The 21,413-nt window shown below is 43.4% G+C and overlaps 1 protein-coding gene across 2 annotated transcripts in view; it reads left to right on the plus strand.

Moving 5' to 3' along the window:
• The window catches only part of PSMB7 (proteasome 20S subunit beta 7), a 62,738-nt gene that overhangs the window by 39,027 nt on the left and 2,298 nt on the right, over positions 1-21,413 (plus strand). For both annotated transcript variants that reach the window (XM_055271148.1, XM_055271149.2), the window contains exon 7: positions 20,254-20,405. In XM_055271148.1, the coding sequence (XP_055127123.1) occupies positions 20,254-20,405 (152 nt within the window). The remainder of the gene's footprint in view (positions 1-20,253; positions 20,406-21,413) is intronic.

The following is a 21,413-nucleotide window of genomic DNA, read 5'->3' on the forward strand; positions in this document are numbered from 1 at the left end:
TCATCTGTACTATCTCAACAGAGACCTGCCTGCACGTTGCTGTGAGCGTTAGATGTGGCCTGTAAAAACACCTTAGATGGTGGCTCACACAAAATTGGCTCTAAAATATGGCAGCTGGTTTTATTTTTTTAGTTATTCAATAGTAGGATACAAACATCGCATAGCAACGAGTAATGTGATTATTTGTGCTGGCATCAGGCTTGGTGAATTTATAGCATGATATAGATAGATACAGTCCTTCTTATCTGAAAGCGTAATATTGGAGACAGGCATATGTGGTGGTCATAGACAATGGTGTATTATTTCATTTACTTTTCAGCAATTCCTTGAGGTCAGTACTTTGTTGTCTTCATTTTGTAGAGAAGAAAATTGGGCTGTAGGGAGGCCAAATAACTGGCCAGAGGTCACATACTCAGTGGAAAACTCGGAGTCTGAACCCTGGTCAGCCTGACGTTAGAGCCCTCCGACGGGTTCAGCCACTGTGCTATATCTGCCTCTTTGTCATTCTTTCACAACAGGGTGGGAAAGACATCTTATTCCTTTAATTCTTTAACACTTTCTTATTCCTGTAATTGTTTAACAAGACTGGGAAAGACATCTTATTCCAGGTGAGCAGAGGTGTGGGTTGCTTGGGCTGTTCCTTTTCTCTGATGAGGTCTTGTGAAGACGGCAGAAAGCCAAACAAGTGTCAAGACAAGGTGTGTAAAGCTCTTTGGCAGCTCTGTGATTGGAGGGAACCCAGGAACAGAAAAGTTTAAGGAAGTCAGAGATACAGAGATGTTAGTAAATGTAATAAAATCACTTGGCTGTGGAAGATCATTTTTTTCTTTTAATTCTAGATTTTTTTTTTTATTTTTAAACTGCCCTCCACCCTAAATAGCTTGTGATTGTTTTATTCCCCTAAAATTTTCAAATATTATTTACAGGAGAGCTGTTTTCTCCATGTAGCTGATGTACAGACAGCACAGCCCTCTTCAAATTTAGTAATGAGACCAAGAAGTCTTTAAATATTGGTGAATGGCATTTATCCATTTGAGGTGAATCATGAATAACTTGAACAAAAATAAAAAATAAGCAAGACTATCATATTTGAATAATGAGGTGCTCTTTTTTTCCCAACTGCCAAAACTTTTTAATCTTCGTCAACGATTGTTCTGTCCTCCGTCTTATTTAGGTTGCATCTGTGCGACTCTGAGCTCAGGAGCCCTGACAAGCGGCGTATGAATTCTGTATTCATTAGTGATCTTGATCCAAATGCCTCTGTCCCTGCCACGGGGGCTCAGGTGTGGAAGCTGCTGGCTAATCCCACCAGCTGACATTCAGAGGTTTAATGACTCCATAGGAAGGTGACCACTCGCTGAGAGGTTTGCTGGCGGAACCCACACAGCAGACAATGGAGATCAAGGAAGACTATCCGTGTTTAGCCGAAGCACCTTCCTGTGCAACTTGAACCCTGTTGGCATCAAACACAGAGTTTTAAGTAAATGCAAAATTAAACCAAAAAAACCTTGACCTTCGATAACTATTATAAACAATGATTTTCTTATCTGTTTTGATGGTGTTTCAGGCTGTTTTTCTTATGGCGCTTTAATAGGTGTCAGCTTAATGAGCTGAACTTGACTCACTTCTCCAGATTTTTAGGTTTTAAGGTTATATTTGGTTGTTACATCTGTTTCGGCATCTCGTTTGTCTGGGGGGAAAAATGTGTATTTAGACCCAAAATTATTTTCTTATTAAATGTTTTTAAGGATTTATGCTAGGCCAGGCGCCGTGGCTCATGCCTGTAATCCCAGCATTCTGGGAGGCCAAGATGGGCAGATCAGTTGAGTTCAGGAGTTTGAGACCAGCCTGGGCAACATGATGAAACCCTGTCTCTACAAAAAAACGGAAAAAATTAGCCGGGTATGGTGGTACATCCCTATAGTCTCAGCTACTCAGGAGGCTGAGGCGAGAGAGGATCGCTTGAGCCAGGGCAGTCAAGGCTGCAGTGAGTTGTGCCATTGCACTTCAGCCTGGGGTGACAGAGCAAGACCCTGTCTCAGAAAGAAAAAAAGGATAAGGATTTATGCTGGTATTTTTGTTTATTGTGATCACTAGCCTTTTTTCTTTTTTTTTTTTTTTTCATTTCTTTTGAGATGGAGTCTCACTCTGTTGCCTGCCACCGCCACCTCCTGGGTTCAAGTGATTCCCTGGCTCAGCCTCCTAAGTAGCTGGGATTACAGGTGTGCGCCACCATGCCCGGCTGATTTTTGTATTTTTAGTAGAGGTGGTGTTTCGCCATATTGGCCAGGCTGGTCTCGAACTCCTGACTTCAGGTGATCTGCCGCCTCAGCCTCCTAAAGTGCTGGGATTACAGGCATGAGACACCGTGCCTGGCCAATCCCTAGCTTTTATTTATTTTTATTTTTTAGAGATGGGATCTTGCTCTGTTGCTAAGGCTGGAGTGCAGTGGGACACTTAAAACTCACTGCAGCCTGGAATGCCTGGGTTCAAGGCATCCTTCTGCTGAACCTCCCAAGTAGCTGGAATACAGGAGGGTGTTACCATGCTCAGCTAATTTTAAAAAAATTTTTAGGTAAGTCGTCTCACTATGCTGTCCAGGCTAGTCTTGAACTCCTGGCCTCCAGTGATCTGCCTGTCTCAGCCTCCTGAGTAGCTGGAATTAAAGGCACAAGCCACTGTGCTGGTGTCTTACTTTAAAAAAAATAATATTAAAGTATGAGTTTATTGATTGACTTGTAACTAATCAGATGTTTTGACTACTTTTTTAGGTCTACTATTCTAAAAGTGTGGGATACCTAGTTCTATTACTATGTAATAACAGCTTCATTGATAATTCACACCTATGCAGTTCACCTGTTCTGAGTGTATAGTTCAGTGGTTTTTAGTGTATTCACAGAGATGTACAGCTATGACCACAGTCAATCTTAGGACATTTCCATCACCTTAAAAAAATAATAACTCCATTCTTATTAGCTGTCACTCCCCATTTTCCCCCAACCTTCCCAGGCCTAGGCAATAACCAATCCACTATCTCCGTACACTTGCCTATTCTGGACATTTCATGTAAATGTAATTATATAATATGTGGTCTTTTGTGCCTAGCTTCTTTCACTTCATGTAATATTTCACCTGTGTTGTAGCACATATCAGTATTTTACTTCTTTTTGATGGTCAAATAGTATTCTGTTGTATGGACATACCACATTTTACTTATTCATTAGTTGGACATTTGGATTGTTTTCACTATTTGACTATATTTATAATGCTGCTATGAACATTGGTGTACAAGTTTTTGTATGGACATATGTTTTGATTTCTCTTGGGAAGAGAAATTCTAGGAGCAAGATTGCCAGGTCATATAGTTATGTTTAACCTTTTGTGGAACTGCCACAGTTTTCCAGAGCGTCTGTGCCACTAGCAGTGTGTGAAGGTTTCGATTTCCATATGTTCTCCTTTCCATATATCCTTCCATATATCCTCTATCCTTGATAGTCACCAAGACTTACCATCCTTTGGATTGTAGTCATCCTGGTGGGTGTGTGTGAATTGGTATCTTATTGTGGTTTTGATGGATTTTTTGTTAAGAACTAGTGCAACTACGGAAATGTTTAGATGGGACAATTGAAACATTTGATGTGCTTCCTTTATACACTGGATTTGTGCCGTAATTGGGTTGATGATTGTACATTTGTTTAAATATTGAAAGGGCCTTTTCAGAGGCTCTCCCTGAGGCTACATTTGCTTTTGGTCATAATTCCTGCTTATTGGCTTTCCTTAAGACCTGAAGCATTAGACATAGTAAATTGTCTCTATTATTGGATCAAAAGATGTATCAGTTTTCCCCAATAATTTTCTCTCTGGCTTTATTTAACATAAAACGTTAGGTTTTAGAGATGTCTGAACCCTAACATACAATGCCTGAGGTCCTGTATGGAATTATTCTAAGTAGTGATTTCTAATAGTGCTATTAACCAGTTAATTTTAGAAATGAACAGTTATTGAAGGTGGCATTTATGGTTCAGTGGGTGATTTGGAAAATTACCCATTATGTCTTTAGAATAGATGATGATGAGAAACACTGTTAAAGGTGAAAGGTTCCCACTAGCACCAGATATTTTGAGTTGTCCCCCTTTTAAGAAGTGAGCTTGTTCTGTGCATTGGAGCCCACTGGTGGCCAGCTTTGGAGAGATAGGAAGGGACTTCTTGAGTTAAGGCTGCTCTCTTCAGTCTTCTTGCTTTTTGAATTTTGTGGCATCTTACAGAGCAGATAGAAATTTTATGCGGTCTTTCACCTGATTCAAGAGCAGGACTTTGCTTCCTACCATACAGAGTTTGGAATTTTAGAAGTAATTGCTTCTTTCTTTCTTGATTCCCTAGGATTCGTTAGTCTTCCTGGACTTAGAAGTGGCCACTGAATGTGTATTCTTCCGTCCAAGTCTGTGTCTTCCTCGTCTATCTTCAGAACCCCAGTTAATGGTGGTGGCTGGTCCTCACTTCTACCCTTGCCATCACATTCTGCCTTTATTAAAAATTGAAGTTGAAAGTGGGATATTTTGGGGAAGGGTTGAAGGAAATTTTAGAAAGTGTGACTTATTCCCATTTAATTTCAGGAAATAAAAGGGGGTTAGATGGAAGGAAACAGAAAAGGAAAGGCATAGTTTACCAAAAATCTCCAGAAGCTGGGAATGGATTCTTCTTGGGGCCAGGTCTCTGGAATTCAAGAATCTACAAATCTTAGGAAAGTGACTATATACAGTTTGAAGGTCTCTATTTCCAGTTCTTAGAGGAGTAATGAAAGGATATCAACAAATGGTATATTGGCTTTGTTACTGACTTTGTTGATTTTTCTCCCAAAAATATTTCTGAAAATTCTGTCATGTCTTCTGCCCTGCTGTGTAAACACTGAATTTCATATTCCCACGTAACCAGTATGTCATCAGCAGATAGTTATGGGTTCCAAGTGATTGCAAGCTGTTTGGCTTGGTGCTGTAATGCAGAGGCAGTACTGAGAGAGGCTGTTGTGTATGGTGGTGGGAATTCGTTGTGCAGCTGTTGGCAAAGTAGATAGAAAAAGGATAGGTATTCTATTCTGTAGTTGATAGGTAATTATTTATGATGCATTTCTTTGGAGCAGGTGTTCCATTTGAAATGCTTTTGCTTTACATATTTCCTAGAACTGAAATGTAGGGGGACATACACCATATAGGAGAAATATTTCATGAAGTATATTGTCTGCTGGCATCTGTGGCAAAAGTCCAGCAAGCAAAAAACTTCTGGTCTTGTGATCAGAGACGAATCAGAGAGAGAGGTGAGAGCTAGATTCAGAGATAGTGTTGAATTCATAAGTGTTTGGAGACTCTTAACTGTACAGGTGGAATTGAAAGGAAGATATTGCTAATGAAATGTTCTGTGTCATGATATCAAAGAGAAAATGGGACTTCACCGCTCTCTTCAAATTGAATTGCCTTTGCTAACTTGGGTCTCAGGTACATAATAAGCACTAAAAATCCTTCCTTTATCTAGGTTGTCTTTTTTCTGTTACTTGAGCCAAGCCAAGGTTTAGAATGGGAAGATTTTCCTTGGGAAAAGAAATAAAAGATACTCTTTTGTTATTCACTGACTTTATTTCGTTTTAGAATTCTATTTGGTAAAAATTTGGAATCATAACCACTTATTGAACAGTGGCTTTCAGGGGGAGAGGAGGAAACCAGCACGAATTTCACCATCAAATGTGAGGCTCTGTTACAAATCCAAGAGGTCATCTGTGGTTAGAGTTTCGCAAGCTCTTGGAACAATGGATTTCCACTTTCTTGTATGTGGGTTAAAGAAATACAAGAAATGAAATACAGGACTGAGTGTTACTGGTTTGTAGCTTAGAATCTTCTAAGTTTTGCCTTGGCAGGTAATTTGGCATAAATTGTTAATGTAAATCTGGGTTAGTGGTGAAGACATTATTTTAGTAAAAAAAGATAAACTGCTGATTAATTCAGCATAGAACTCAATTACAAATTGAAAGTGTCTCTGCGGGACTCCTGGACCCTAAAGACAGCAGATGTTGAATTGATTCTCCAGCATATTCACAGCGGTATGAAATATTCACATGGTTTATTGTACTTGTGTGGTGTGCGATATCAGAAAGGGGAGGTGGTGGGCTCGTGGGTGTGCAAGACAGTCACACACTGCACATTTGCTAATATACACTGAAGCGTGATGAAGAATTTTAGCAAAGATTTTTCTTCTTTTTATTAGCTCTGTGGAAAATTAAGTTTAAAATAATATTTGGGGCCAAATATTTAAATGTAGTACCTGTGTAGGTTTACATGATATATGTAAATTAACCTTAAATATAAAATGGTAAACCTTCTAATGCAGGGCATTTAGGTGTTAATTGAGACCACTGCCTACAAGAATTGGGGGGCGTGAGGGCTTGGACCGTATTTCACTGAGTTAATTGTCAGCTTTCACAGGCTGGAAGGTTCTAAATTGCTACTATACTGTTATTACCTTCTGATCTAAAGCATATGGTAATTTAAAAATGCCTCTGTATTTTACACAGGCAGGCAGAGAAGTTTTGTTTCTAGCCAAGAAAAAAAAAGCTTTGCAGTTTTTATGTATCTATATCAACTCAAGGGGGGAAAAGTCAGCAAATTTTATATATTGGAAGATCTGAATAAACAGAACTGCCAATATTTGAAGAGATTGGCGATTCTTAAGAGGGATGAGAATAAAGTTGGCTTGGATGAGATATTTCAAAGCTATTACTACTTTTATGACAGGTTTTTTTTTTTTTTTCCATGACAGCCTATATCAAGTGTAGGTTTTGCTAGCTGAAGTAAAAACAGTTCTAAAAATAGCCAAATGATTATGGTAGGAACAAATATACCCTGGATACCTTCTGCTATTGTGAAAGCTTTAAAAAAAAGAAAAAAAGGTGCTCTTTCTCAAAAACTCCTAAGGCACATCAAAACTGGCAAAGGCAGAGAGTGTAGTAGGGGAAGTTTCTTGGCATCTGCGCCACCAGAAGAGATCTGTGTTGCCACTGGAGTTGCCATTAAGCCCTCTGTAAGCTGTTGATAGACGGTGGTCCTTCAGAGATGTGAAGGGTGGGCTTGCATGCCATTCACCTTGAGTTTTGTTGATCAGGCCTGTGCCTGGTTTTAAGACGTGGTCCCTTTCTTAGTGACTTTACAACCTAGAGGGGTGCACAGACCCACAAGCAGGGACTATGGCATGAAAAGTCGAGAACGGTACCCATACAATGGGCAGTGGAGGTACGGCGGAAGAGGAGCCGATGGACTCTATCTGGGGGACTATAAGGCCGCCTCAAATTGCATGTGACTCCTCACATGAATTTTTTTTGGTCTTGGGGTGTGAGGAAAGGTGGGACAGGGAGGCAGAAGAGAAGGAGACCATTCTGGACAGGAATGTTATGTCCAGAGACACAGGGGCCCCTGCTCTGCCTCTCAGTTGTGCAGTCCTGGAAGTTGGGACAGCCGGGAAGGGAAATGGCAGACAGTGTCTAAAGTTGTCTGGGCAGTCATTTCCCGAGTCAGTGTGGCCTTTTAATTAGCATCCGCTCTTCAGTGTGAGATAAGGCCGGAGCTTAGCATCCCTGTCCCTGCGTGTGAATATTTAGTTTAGAAAGCTGCCACGTTCCATTAGAGGTGCTTGTGTTTCGGCAGTGGGTGCAGGAGCTGTGTAGACTTTTCAAATGTCCTTTGAGATTTACGTTGCAGTGTAATTGGGAGATGCTGGTACTTAGTGTGTTGTGCATGGCGGAATGTGAGATTACCTGCTGTAATGAGACCCCAGCAGCATACCTCAGGAAGGTAGTTAAAGTTTTAACCTTAACAGATAATGTTACTTGTGGGTGTCTGTTAGGTAATTTATACTACCCTCCCCTAACCCTGAAATTGTGCAGAAACCAAGAAATGATAGGAAGTTATACTAAATAGATATTTTAAAATTCCACCTAGTGGTACAGATTTTTAAGAATATTTGCAGTGAATATTTCATCTGTAGCATGTGGTCATTCTCGCCGTCATTGTCACCCTGTCATGTTGGAATGTAGTTTTTCTAGAATCAGAACCTTGGTGATAACAGAATATTAAAAAGACGTGTAAAGACTCATTAACTTTGGTTCCTTGACAAATACACTGGCTTTAAACTCAGCTGAATGGAATTAGGGGATAGAGCAGTAAGAATGGGCTGGGTGGAGTGTGCACGCGTGGGCTCTGAAGAGGCCTGGGTTGGAAGATTGATTTTTGCCTCTTGTGTAACTCCTGTAGCCCCAGTTTGTAAGATGTAAAACTCACTCTCATGAAATGGACTGAAGTCGGTACTTGAAGGGATCATTATGAGGACCGTGTCTGTAAAATGCTCATCAGGTGTAACAAGAGTTTACTCTCTGAGTCTCTGACTACCTCTTGTCTTGAAACTTTCAAAGAAAATTAAAGTGCCTTTGCTTTCTTGGTCAGTTTCAGTTAAGATTTACAATCAACAAATGGCCAGATGGGAAAATTAAATGATATCTTTTTTATTGACATATGGGATGGCCAAAAATAATTTGACTGATTCTGTTTGCTGAGAGGTTTTATTACATGTATTTTAGGGAAATGTCAATGTTTGGATGTAGTTTTGATGCAGTGAATTTGATAGTTCTTTGCCATGGGATTCGATGACTAGATTCTGTAGTAGAGGAATTCATCAGGATGTGTTTAATTTTACCAAATGTAACAAGCCAGATGAGTGTTGGAATGTTAGGGTAGCATAATTTAAGCAATATATTTGCAACTGTGAAATAATTTTAGAGGTAAAGTACTTTAAAAAGAGAAGCCCGCAAGTGATTTATAAATTAAATTTACTTAAAGACTTGATGGTATCATTTGTATTTTTGGAGACTGGAGGTTTTGTTTTCTTGGGTGGAAAAAACCAAACCACCTTAAAGTGTTGTTTGGGTAAATGTGTGGAATCAGGTACTTGGCACAGAGCCTGCACACAGTAAGTCTGCCTTCTTTTTCTGTGTCCTTTTAGAATATAATTTTTGGTGAAAGAGAATAAATGAAAATGTGGTACTTATACTTCTCACCGAAATGGCGGTAATTCTATATGGAAGATGTGCATATGAACAAAGATTTTATGGCAATATATTGAATTTCATTTGCAGTATGATGGCCGCTGTCATAATTGATTTGCTTTTAAATGGGGGTTGAAAACAAGAAGTACTAAGTTCGTATCGGTTGCCTATCACATTGGTAGCCCTGAAGCCTTTTGCCTTGGTAATCGTGTTTGTGAGCGTTGGAGATGGGTAGGATCAGGTGAAGTTAGCATTCATTGTGGATTTCCTGCACTGCAGGCACCGTGGCCCAGCATCTTCTGTGCATGACACTTCGTATAATCCTCATGACCGTCCTGGTGCTTGGGGGTTTTAGGTCCTCCTTTGCAGATGGGGAAATTGGAACTTAAAAATGTGGAGTGACTTTCATCACTGAGGTCACACCGCTGGTAAGTAACAGGACTAGATTCATAACTTTATTCTGTCAAATTCTTTGCCTCTGTCAAGCATTGCCTCCCCCACCCCCCATGACCACAGTCAACCACAGTCAATATAGTGACTATATTCATCAGCTCCAGAGCCCTGAAGTTTCCTTATGGCTTTTTGAGACCCCCCTCCTCCCACCTAAGTAACAGAGAGTAACACCTCTGAATGCGGCGTGTGCCTGGAGGTCTCATGGAGAAGTATCTGCGTTAGCTCCTCCTGGTGCAGTGGGGGGAAGTAGAATCATTTCTGTTTGGGTGGGTTGATGAGAAGTCAGCCATTGTCTTCTCATCAACCACCAGAAAAATAGTTGCCAAGAAGTTATGAAAGGCCTTTGTGTAAAGGCTGTGTTTGTTCAGAGGGGTGGTCAGCACCTATAACTGAGGCTAGAAGTCCAGGTGGCACCCTTCCACGTCTTTCCATCCTGCACTTTCACATGGCTGCTGCTTCCTCCTCACCCACATCTGCTCTGCTGCTGATCCTCCTCCCTGGCCCTGCTGCCCCGCCACCATCTCTCATTGAGAATATTATCATCAACTCCTCTCTGGTCTCCTGCCTTTGGCATTTACTCCCCCACGGCTTCCCTGTTGTAGTTTGAAAAAGCACAAGTAGAACTACAGTTAACGTGTTGCTTAACAACGGGGACACATTCTGAGAAATGCATCCTTAGGTGATTTTGTCATCACGTGAATGTCATAGGATGTACTTACACAAACCTAGATGGTCTGGCCTTCTGCCCACCTGTACACTGTGGTGCAACTTGTTGCTTCTGGGCTACAAGCCTGTATAGCATGTTACTGTGCTGAATACTGTCAGCATCTGTAACACAGCAGTATTTGTGTATCTAAACATCTAAATGGAGAAAAGGTACAGTAAATGTATGGTATAAGAGATTAAAAATGGTGTATCTGTCTAGGGCACTTACCATGAATGGATCTTGCAAAACTAGAAATTGCTCTGGGTGAGTCAGTGAGTGGGTGGTGAATGAATGTGAAGGCCTAGGGTGTTACTGTACACCACTGTAGACTTTATCAACACTGGACACTTAGGCTACTCTAAATTTACATACACAAAAATTTCGGTAATTACTGTAACCTTTTTACTTGTTTGTAAATTTTAAAAACTTTTCGACCCTTATAACGCTTAACTTAAAACACAAGCACGTTGTACAGCTGTACAAAATATTTTTCTTTATATCCTTAGTCTATAAGCTCTTTTGTTATAGACTTTGTTTTTTGAGACAGAGTCTTGCCCAGGTTGGAGTGCAGGACATGATCTCAGCTCACTGCAACCTCCACCTCCCAGGTTCAAGCGATTCTCCTGCCTCAGCCTCCTCAGTAGCTGGGACAGCAGGCGCGCATCACCACGTCTAGCTAATTTTTGTATTTTTAGTAGAGACGGGGTTTCACCATGTTGGCCAGGCCGGTCTCAAACTCTTGACCTCAGGTGATGCTCCTGCTTTGGCCTCCCAAAGTGCTGGGATTACAGGCATGCGTCGTCATGCCCGGCCTATACGCTTTTTTCTATCAAAAAAATTTTTTTTAAATTTTTTACCTTTTGGACGTTTTGTTAAAAACTAAGGCACAAACACACACATTGGTGTAGACCTTTGCAGGGCCAGGGCCATCAGTATCACGGTCTTCTGCGTCCACATCTTACTTCACTGGAAGGTAGAAAGGGATAGTAATCTCTCTCCCTTTCTCTCCTTTCTCTCTCGTTTTTTGAGACAAGGTCTTGCTCTGTCTCCCAGGCTGGAGTGCGGTGGCACGATCACAGCTCACTGCAACCTGAACCTCCCAGGCTCAAGTAATCCTCCCGCCTCAGCCTCCCAGGTAGCAGAGACTACAGGTGCACATCACCACACCCAGCTAATATTTTTTATTTTATAGGGACAGGGTCTCACTATGTTGCCCAGGCTGGTCTCGAGCTTCTGAGCTCAGGACTCCCAATGTTACAGGGTCACAGGTGTGAGCTACTATACCCAGCCTAGAGGAGTTTTTTTTAGCTTCATGATAATTTTATGGGACCACTGTTGTATACGCAGTCCATTGTTGTCCAAAATGTTACATGGTGCATGACTGTACATCATTTTCCAGGTAGAAATTTTCGTGTCTCCCTGCTGCTTAGCATAAAGGGTGGGCTGTCTGTATAGCCTGTGAGGTTCTCTGGCAGTGAGCCACACTGAACTACCTACTCGAACACACCTTTCTCCTTCCCATGTCCATGGCTCTCCTCCTGCCTACACGTCTGCCCTTTGACTTGGCTACCTTTCACTTGTATTACAAGACCCTGCCCAGTCTCCATCACCTGCACCCCACGAGACCTGTGTCCATCTGTGGCTCCTTTGTCAGGCCTGTCTCTAGCTAGCTCTTACCTCATTGTAATGAGATTATCTCCTTGTTTCCCCTTCTGGGCTCCACAGTTCTCACGGGCAGGCTCTGTGTGTCAGGCCTGTCTCCATTATTCAGCACAGTGTGTGCAGTGTGCTCATAGCAGGCCACTTGTGCATGCTTGCTGAGCTAAGCTAACCTGGTCATTTTGCAGGAGTTTTGCATCATTTGAAATTTGCCTCATTTTGGCCATCTTTAAACTTCCTAGAACAAGAGCACTGTGTACTTCCTTGGATCTCCTTCTGGTTCTGCCTGGGCCTTGTCAGGCTGTGAAAGCAGGATCATGTCATATAACATAGTGCCTGTGATAGCCTTCCCACATGTGCCCAGCATCTAGCAGTGGTTTTGTCCTATCCAGATGTTGGAAGTGGGAACACGGCTCTTCTGCTGGTCTCAGACCCTGATTTCAGTCTCTGCTTCTGACAGGACTGGATTTCTGTCATTGCTTACTCTCCTTATCCTGAGAAATTCTAGTGCTGGCTGCTGCTTTGTTGTGACCCATGGAACAGATTGACTTCATTTCTCTGTGTTTGCAGGTGATAGCCCTTTCAGTGGCTCCAGGAGTTTATTGCCACAGTTATCACTGGCTGCGTTGTTTTTTGCAGAGAGAGAAATGTGATGAGGATCTTATTAGTATCTGCCGCAGCCTGGTTTTCATTTTGAGGATTGTTGAGCATATTTCTCACTTTTCTTTAAACCCAGGCTTTCTTGTTTTTTTTTTTTCTCTGATTACATTTGATTCAATGCAGCCTTGGAAATATATATTTGTATACACATATGCTGTGAACATTGATTTCTTCTCCTTGTGGAAAGCAATATGTTCTTGTCTTTTTTGGTTCTTTTCCCTCTGGAAGCTTAGGTATTTTTCCTTCCATTCACTGTCACGGATTCCAGCAAAACCACTTGCCCGCCACAGATTTTCCTAATGGTGGGATAGGAAGACAGGCTTTGGTGGTGCCAGGCACTAACCTGGCATGCATCCCCGACTCTCCTGCTTGTACACAGCCGTATGCCTTTGAGTGCATCAGCCAACCTTTCTGAGAGCCCCAGTTTCCTCATCTGTACCAGCAGTTGGTAATTCAATAAATAACGCAGGTGTCTGGCTCAGACTCCGGGGTGTGGCAGGTGCCTGGTGTTAGTTCTCTCATACCCTTGCCTGTTTTCTTTGACCCTAGGACTGGCTAACCGTCCTGTTTGTGAAATTGCTGTGTTGGGGTCATTTCTCTCATTTTATTCCTTGGACAGAGGCATTATTCTCATTCTTACGAGGGGCACTCTTTGGCTCAGAGAGTGACCCGCTGTCCAGGGCTGTCCTCATTCTGGGCTACCCTTTTCCAGCCCATTGTGGCCGTGCAGCCACTGACATCTCTTCCTGGCTGCGAGTTCTGACAGGCATCACTCAGTGACCTAGGACAGACCTGGCTGGCAATTCCGTGAACATGAGCACCCCTTCCCATTCCCACTTAAAACCCCTAAAACTCCTGCATCCACAGCAAGTTTTTCCTTCATTATTTGTGTCACCCAGATCCTGGTACCAAAAAAAAAGCTATCAAAGAAAGAAATGGCAACACCAGCTAGACCTTAAAGATGCAGTCACTGGCTCACTCCTGGCTCTAAGTGTGCCCAGCACCAGCTGCAGCTTGGCTCTGCCGAATTCCTGGGTGTTCACACAGGCAGGCATATTCACCCAGAAAGCTCAGGCCAAACCCCAAACTCGAGACACCTTTGCTCTTGTCACACAGCCCAGTCTGGAAAAAAAAAAGTTTTCTACCATAAAATATGTGGCTATACATGGGATACGTCAAGTCTGTGACTCAGTGCAGGGAGCATACTGCTTTCGCGGAGACTGTTTCAAACACTTTTTTGAACTTTTTCAATTGTATTCAACCATCAACCATTAATGAGTCTTCAGGCCGCATCAGTGGCAGAGTCAGAGCCTTAGCCTGTCAGCAGGCCCCCAACAAACACATCGTGTTCAGACCTCCTCCTCTCAAGCGCTTGTCTTTGAATGGTCTCCAGTTGGGACTGGTGCAGTTTGGGAATTGCCCCATTTGGTAGGGGTCTCTCTCATGATTTCAGAGTCTTTGAGTTTGGCAGAGCCATACATGCATTTGAAGTGAACGTTTCGTTTTTTCATTTGTTGACCTACATGCCAAGCACCAGGCTAGTTCCCTGGGATACAAAGATGGAGAAGGTATAGGGCGGACCCCCTGACGTTCAGAATTTTCATCCTCTCTCTTTAGAGTCCAAATTCTCATCACACCCAGACTTTTATCTGTTCTGCTGTAGATCATCAGAGGAATGGATTTTTTTGCTATTTCAGATCAAAGTGACAAAAGATAATGAAGATTTTCCAAGCTGCATTTGGATTGCCTTCTTTTTGAAAAATTAATTATTTGGCTTGGCAATAAAAACTGTATATACTTACCATATGCAAATGATGTTTTGAAATTTGTGTACATTGTGGAATGGCAAAGTCAAGCTAATATATTAACATGCATTACCTCAAATTTTTTTTTGTGGTGAGAACACTTAAATCTTTCTTAGCTGTTTTTCAAGAATACAATACATTGTTATTAACTATAACCACTGTGTTGTACAATAGATCTCTTGAACTTACTCCTTCTGAGATGTTGTATCCTTTGGCCAGCATCTCCCCAACCCTCCCATGCCTCACTTCTTACGAGTTAAATCCTTAGTAGTTAATGAAGGAGCAAATGGTTGTGAACTAATGGAACTAAATATAGATTCAGCAAGACACAGGGAAATTGATGGAAGTTGTGAGGATTCCGCTGTGATGCCATCCACATTCTTGTTTCCCCCAGCAAAGGCAGGAGAGCTTCACCCCTTCCTCCTGGCATGGAGGTGGCACAGAAGGCAAGGGACACTTGGGTGCTGCCCTGAAAACTCTTAGAGCTGGGGTAGCCCTGTTCCTCAGGAAAAAGGCTGAATATCTCTTTGTTTTCTGCCCCCTATGCCAGCTCTTCAGCTACATAAACAATATATTTGCCGGCAAATAACCAATTTTATTTCTTTTTAAATTATTTAAAAAATTTTAGTTACAAATCAGTTATGTCAGATGACTTGCCATATACATGAATTTTCACATTCCAAAGCTGTGTATAAAATAGTCTGTTAGGTTTTCAGTCAAGTGCATATTTAATATTTTGCCTGCCTCCAATGTAAGTAAAGCAGTGTTCAGATGCATAGCTGAACAGTCAAATGAAGAGAGTATATTTAAAGAGTATTAATTTGATGCTGAACCGTCCAGAGTGCCCATTGGCTGGCACAGCTACATTTTTCTCTGGTGACATTCCCAATCTAAAAATCACTTAAGTGAGAAGAGAAATTCGATTGTAGCTGTAGACAAGAATAATGCGGAAAAAGTTTCTTGGCAGTACTATTTTGGACCTGCGCTGTAGCGGATGCCGAGGTAATCTATCAGTTTGTGAGTGTCTACAAAATGCAACTCTCTAGATAACAGGTTTAAAGTAAAGATTTAATACAGTCTCCATCTCCTGTGATGTTGCAGTGACAGTTTAAAACTCATTCTCTAAATCTCAGCAGACTTTATAGCTAGCAGTGGGCCAATATAAAGTTTAATAGCATTACAACACATAAATCATCTTTTAAAGATGCTACTAGTAGCTCCAATATTAAATGCAGACAATCGCCCGTGTTATAAATAATTTATCAAACACCATTTCAGATTAGCCTTCCATGCTGAGTTATTTATTTTAGCCTTTTCTGTACGATTCCTAAGGCACTTTTTGAAAGATCCATTACTGGTCAGTTTAATGAACTTGGGGGTCTGTTTTGTCCCCTCAAGCACTCGGGTACAGCTGTGGTGACCATTACGTGGCCGTTGTGGACCTCTTTGTGCCTTTTACAAGTGCTGCCCATTTGTCATGTAGCGGTAAATGGAACTGCACATTGGAGTCCAGGGACACATTGTGCAATGCGGTGATGGAGACAAACAGATAGCTCTATAAAGTGCTGCTTGTCACAGCTGACTTGTAGTACAGTACATCACTCTTATTGTAATCTCATTTAAGAAGTAGGGGTGGCCCAGGGGACTGATACTCCCAGTTAGTTTGGTCTTTGTAGCCATAAAGCAAGAAGTGTTCCTTTTATATTCTCTGAACTTTTAGGGAGTGTGCTTTTTACCTGGATTAATTATTATAGGAACTTCTCTATGGCACTGTGTGAAGATTTGTCAGCAGGTTTGTTTGGCCCTCCTTCTCCTGGCCTGGGGTTTGGTATAGGCAGTCGCTGCTTAGAGATAAGTTGTGTTTTTAGGAGCCCTCTGGCTTGCTTTACTGAATAACTTAACCATTTATTAAGCAGTGGCTATGTGCCAGAAACTATAGCAGGTGCTTTCTGTGTTTTTATTTCTAATTTGTTAGTAATCTTGTGAAGTCAGATTTATTATCATTATATTACAGAGCGGGAGAGTAAACTCAGAGAGGTGTAGTGACTTGTCCAGGGTTGCCCAGCAGTAAGTAGTAGACTGGGGATTCAACCCCATTCTGTCTGCCTCCATGTCTGCCAGATGACCTTGAACCTGGGTTCCCCAGCTGGTGTTTAATCATCAGGGTCATGGTGATCTTTTAGCTGAGTGTCTGAAAGCAAAAGGAAGTTGCTGTTGGCCTGGAGGGCCATTTTTTGGCCACGAGGGTAAGTCCTACTCGCCCGTCTCCACACTGAGGTTCCCTTGTGACCTGCAACATAAAAGCATAGGCAGCTGGCTGGGGGCAGATGCCTCCCTGACTGTGGGAGAGAGCATCGCACCTGGGCCTGACCAGCTGGGGTCATGGGCTCTGCAGGGCCCTTTGTCAAGGCCCCTCTGTAGCAGCTGTCCCCAAGCAGATGCTGCCCAGGCCCTAGGTCACTCTGCATCTTCCAGAAAAGGGAGGTGCAGTTTCCCTACGAAGAACTAATCCTAAAGGAAGAGACAGTGCTTCTTGTGCTTATTGTGGGCTGGAGACAGATACAAATGTGGTGTTTTCCCCACCTCTTGCCTTTAGTTTGTGGTTTTTCTTGATAGTTTTCTTAAATATTTGGTAGCACATGTTAAAGACAAAAGTTGTTTAATTGTGAGATTCCACTATAAAGAAAACACAGTATGAATATGCCCAGTAGCATATTTGCATACGTGTCTAGAATTCTGTGTATGGAAATACTGTAGTCAGAGACAGTATTCAACATTGAGGCAGTTCCTGGAACATAGTAGGTCTCTATAGGTATGTGTTAAAGACATTAACTGTGTAAGTAGTGGGTGGAGCGTAGAGCCTTTGGTCATTTCCACCCTCTTTCGATTTTGAGGGTTTGGGGTGTTAAGGGAGGGATATGTTAAATAAGACCTTAGATCTTAATATTGATCTGGCGTTGCATTGTAGAAATGTTGTCCTAACTTGGTTGAGAATGAAGAAGGCCCTTGAAGTGGTAGTCTTGGGTATTTTGGGAAACACTGCCCTCCAACCCCCAATGGGAGTGACCATCAGAGGAGCTGCTGGTTGGCCCAGAGAGAAACTGGCAAACACCATCCTCCTCCTCTTAAATTTGCCCAGGTCTTAAGGCTCTTTGGTGGTGGGGAGTGAATGACACGGCCTTGAGTCAGGGACTAGCTGAGGAGCCCCCAGCCCAAGGAAGGTCACTTGTGAGTTGGTGTGGTGCTGCGGCCTTCTGGCTCTGAGGCCTGATGGGCCTGTTTTAGTATTTTTTTGTTTACCAGCTGTGTGACCTTGCGTAAGTCACTGACTGTCAGCCAGAGTTCCTGACCATACCAACGTCAAAAGCTGGTTGGGGGCAGGGGTGAACATGATGATCATCAAAGTGCCCAACTCAGTGCTTGGCACATTAGAGTGCTGATAGATGTTGATTGATTGATCGATGGATGGATTTAGTGAGCATATAGGTGCTCCATAAATCTAAGTTTCATTCCATCTCCTAGCCATATGTATATGAGACATGGGGTGGGACTGGGGGGAAAAAAGTGAGAGACTTGAGATTTTCTTCCTTAAGGAATGATCTTCCCTAGAATTGGTGGGGAGGAAAGGAATTTAAAAGATGTATTTTCCCAATTTAAAGCCTTTATTTATACTTAAATAACAGCATACATGATAATTTTATGAGTAAATCAAACTATATAATTTTAAAATTTGCATATTTTAAAGTTTTATCAATTACTTACAGACTGTTTGCAAAATAGAGGGAGGATCACTCGTAATCTTACACTGTCAGCAGTCTGGTGTCCTGTGCCCAGTCGAATGGATTGACACTAGATATGCATGTCTCATGTCATTTGTGTATTTCCGTTTCCCCAAGTCTTCACCTGTCCCCATCTACCCAGATCATTTGGGAAATGTAAATGTGCAGTCCTAAGTGCTGCCTGCAGGGTCGCGATGTCCGCCAGGTACTGCTGGCTGGCTCTAGACACCAGCAGCAGTGATGAGAAACAAAGCAGAGGAAGTAGTTAAATGGTAGAGAAGAGAAGGGGGAGCAGAGGTGGTAGGCCAGAACAGGGGAATAAGTATGGTTCTCCCCGCACGTGCCCATGTGCACACACACCTAAGGCCATTTAAAGGGAAGCGGTTAGGAATGAAGTTGTGTTTGCTGAATTAGTGGTTGGTTTTTGCTGTCTATCTAGATAGCAGCTGCTGCCAGCTCCTCGTCTAAGAGGCTTTCTTTGCTACCACCTTCACTGGTTTGTGGAAAGCTTCTGGCCCCATAGACTGTTGAGAATTCCAGGAGAAAATTCCTAATTAGTGGATCCTGTTTGAATGTATTCTTACAGGACTGCATATGTACAAAAGAAGAATTGGCTTCATTGGCCCCACATAGATGTCACGTGAGAGTGAAAAAACCTGGGGTATAAATATCAAAGGAACCCCCATCTGCTGGTTTGCTGAGGAGCCCACTTCCAGCAGAACCTTCTCTGTCCTTCTGAGTCTGTAGAGGGCACTTATGTCACTGGAATCCTGGTCTGTCATGGGGCAGGAAGAGGAGCAGGAGCCCCGGATGGGTTCAGATCTTCTGAAAACTTGAGGTTAGCGGATCTGCCCTTTGAGGGTCTCAGGCTGGAATTTGGGCCTGGCGTCCCTGTTTCTCCAAGGGTGTTGCTTGGATGAGCGCTGGAGTGCACTTGCATGTGTATGTACTCCCACGCCCTCGTGGACTGGGAAGGCGTCGTAGCACAGGTTAGATTCCCTGCTTTCAGGGAGCCTGGTTCATTTTTGTTCTCGTTGTATATAGAGCTTGAACTTGGTGTTCCCCAGGTCCAGTACCATTGCCGTCGCTACCTGCCTTCTGTTTCATTGCTGTTTTCTGAGTGCCTCGTGTGCAGCCTGTCCTTCGGCCCTCCCTGAAGCTCTGCTGACCAGCCGTGTCCTTTTCACGTGCTCTTTAGCCAGCCTTACCCTGCATTGTACTTACTTGGGTCAGATGCCCCCGTTGGACTGTAAGCCCCTAGGGGGCAGGGATTTGGGGGCCTCATCCACCTCTGCAGCCCTAGCTCCTGGTATAGGACATAGCATGTGATAGGGCTTCTTGGATAAGAAAGGGATGAATCCGTCTGTTCACCAGTAACTATTGGGGATGGGGATTTGTGGTTAAAGGTGGGGCAAAGGAGAGAGTGATTCAAAGTAATGGATTACTTCAGTGAACCTATAGGTTCCTTAGTAGGAGAGACAGATTATTTTGTGCAAGAGGTCCCGCCCTTGGTCTGCCAGCATTTCCCCAGAACTACTGGCTTGTGTTTTGGTGTTAGTTTCTTCCCCCTACAATGCTGACTTTCTCAAGTAACTTTCAGCTATTGTTGGACATTCTTGATCAGGGGTTAGTTAGTAAACTGCAGTCAATGGGCCAGATCTGGCCCACTGCCTGTTGCTAATAGAGTTTTATTGGAACACAGTTGTACCCATTTTTTTATGTATTTGTGTGTGGCTGTGTTTTGTGCTAGCGTGACAGAGTTGAGTAGGTGTGGTAGAGACTTTTGGCCACAAAGCCTAAAATATTTACTACCTGGCCCTTTTCAAGATAAGTTACTAACCCTCTAGTAACTGTCAGCTCATTGTTTTGTAGTGATTGTCCAATGTGGTCAAGAGGCGGTGCATGCATAAAGGGTTTTAAAGGCCGGGGTTGGGAACTTTGGGTAAATCATCAAGGTGTACTTTGAGATCTTTTCCTCGTCTGTGAGATGGGCATTAAAAACAACACCTATCTCTCAGGAGGTCTTGTGCACTTCTAGTGGAAGCACATTGCGGATATCAGAGCAGGCCCTGGTTTGGCCGGGGACGTTATTGCTGCCGTTCTGTTTCTCAGGAGGAGGAAGCCAAGAAGCTGGTGAGCGAAGCCATCGCAGCTGGCATCTTCAACGACCTGGGCTCCGGAAGCAACATTGACCTCTGCGTCATCAGTAAGAACAAGCTGGATTTTCTCCGCCCATACACAGTGCCCAACAAGAAGGGGACCAGGTGAGTGAAGGAGACGAAGTTCTTCCTGGGTTCCCTGGCGTCATGGCCACCCTTGGTATCTCCATGGCATCTGGACAGAGTTTTCCTGGTTCTTTCCACATTAAGTACATCCAGTGTTCCTAAATCAGCCTCCCACACAGACCTTTGGCTTGTTACTTGCTTTATGACAGTGGGCTGCTGTCAGGTGTAGGAAAGTGATTTAATTTGATGGGAGAGGTGGAGGGTGGCCCAACAAAGAGCCCTAGGCTGGGAGGTGGGGTGGAGAGGTTTGGATCATCTGCTGTCCTTTCTCAAGTGTCTTAAAGAATCCCCTGATTTCTGTGAGAAGGGGCATTTTTCAGGGCAGCCCCAGCGCTTCCCCTCAGAGTGCCCCAAGATTCCTAACTGGGTGTAAATCAGCAATGCTAACAGCCTCCCAGAGGTGGCCTTGGGAGCTAGTGTGTGTGTGCTGTGCTACAGGGAGTTGTGCCGTTTAGCCTGAGCTACATGCCAAGTGGGCCCCTCGCTCAGTGATGCAGCCCAGACTCAGAGCAGTGGGAGAAGGTTCTAGTTGATTTGCTGAGCAGAACTGGAAGGTTTCCAAACCTGGTGGCTAGCATGTGTCAGAGGAGCAGCTCGTTTGCAGTGTCTCGTGATTGTCCGGCTGCTTGACCGTCCTGTGGCTCCTGACCTCTGCTGGGAGCCCAAGCAGCTCAGGATGGGCTCCGAGTGCTGCTTCCAGCTGCAGCATCTGGGTGCAGCACAGGGCATTTATAAACTACGCCTCCCACCCAGCGCCATGGCTAGCCCAGAGGAAGTGAGCACCGCCTTCTGCAGGCTTGCTTCCATCTCCCACTGCACACACAAGTCCACATCAGGAGTAATTCACAAGGAAGGAATGGAACGTTCAGAACCAGCAGTATTCACTGTGGGCTGCACTCAACCTTGCGGAAGCTCAGTGGGCTCTTGGTGGGGTGGGGCAGCACGGCGCCAGAGAGCTCTGGCACTGGGGTTGGGGAGTGTTGGTGG

The sequence above is a fragment of the Symphalangus syndactylus genome, chromosome 3, assembly GCF_028878055.3.
Source record: "Symphalangus syndactylus isolate Jambi chromosome 3, NHGRI_mSymSyn1-v2.1_pri, whole genome shotgun sequence".
NCBI classification, from domain to species: Eukaryota; Metazoa; Chordata; class Mammalia; order Primates; family Hylobatidae; genus Symphalangus; species Symphalangus syndactylus.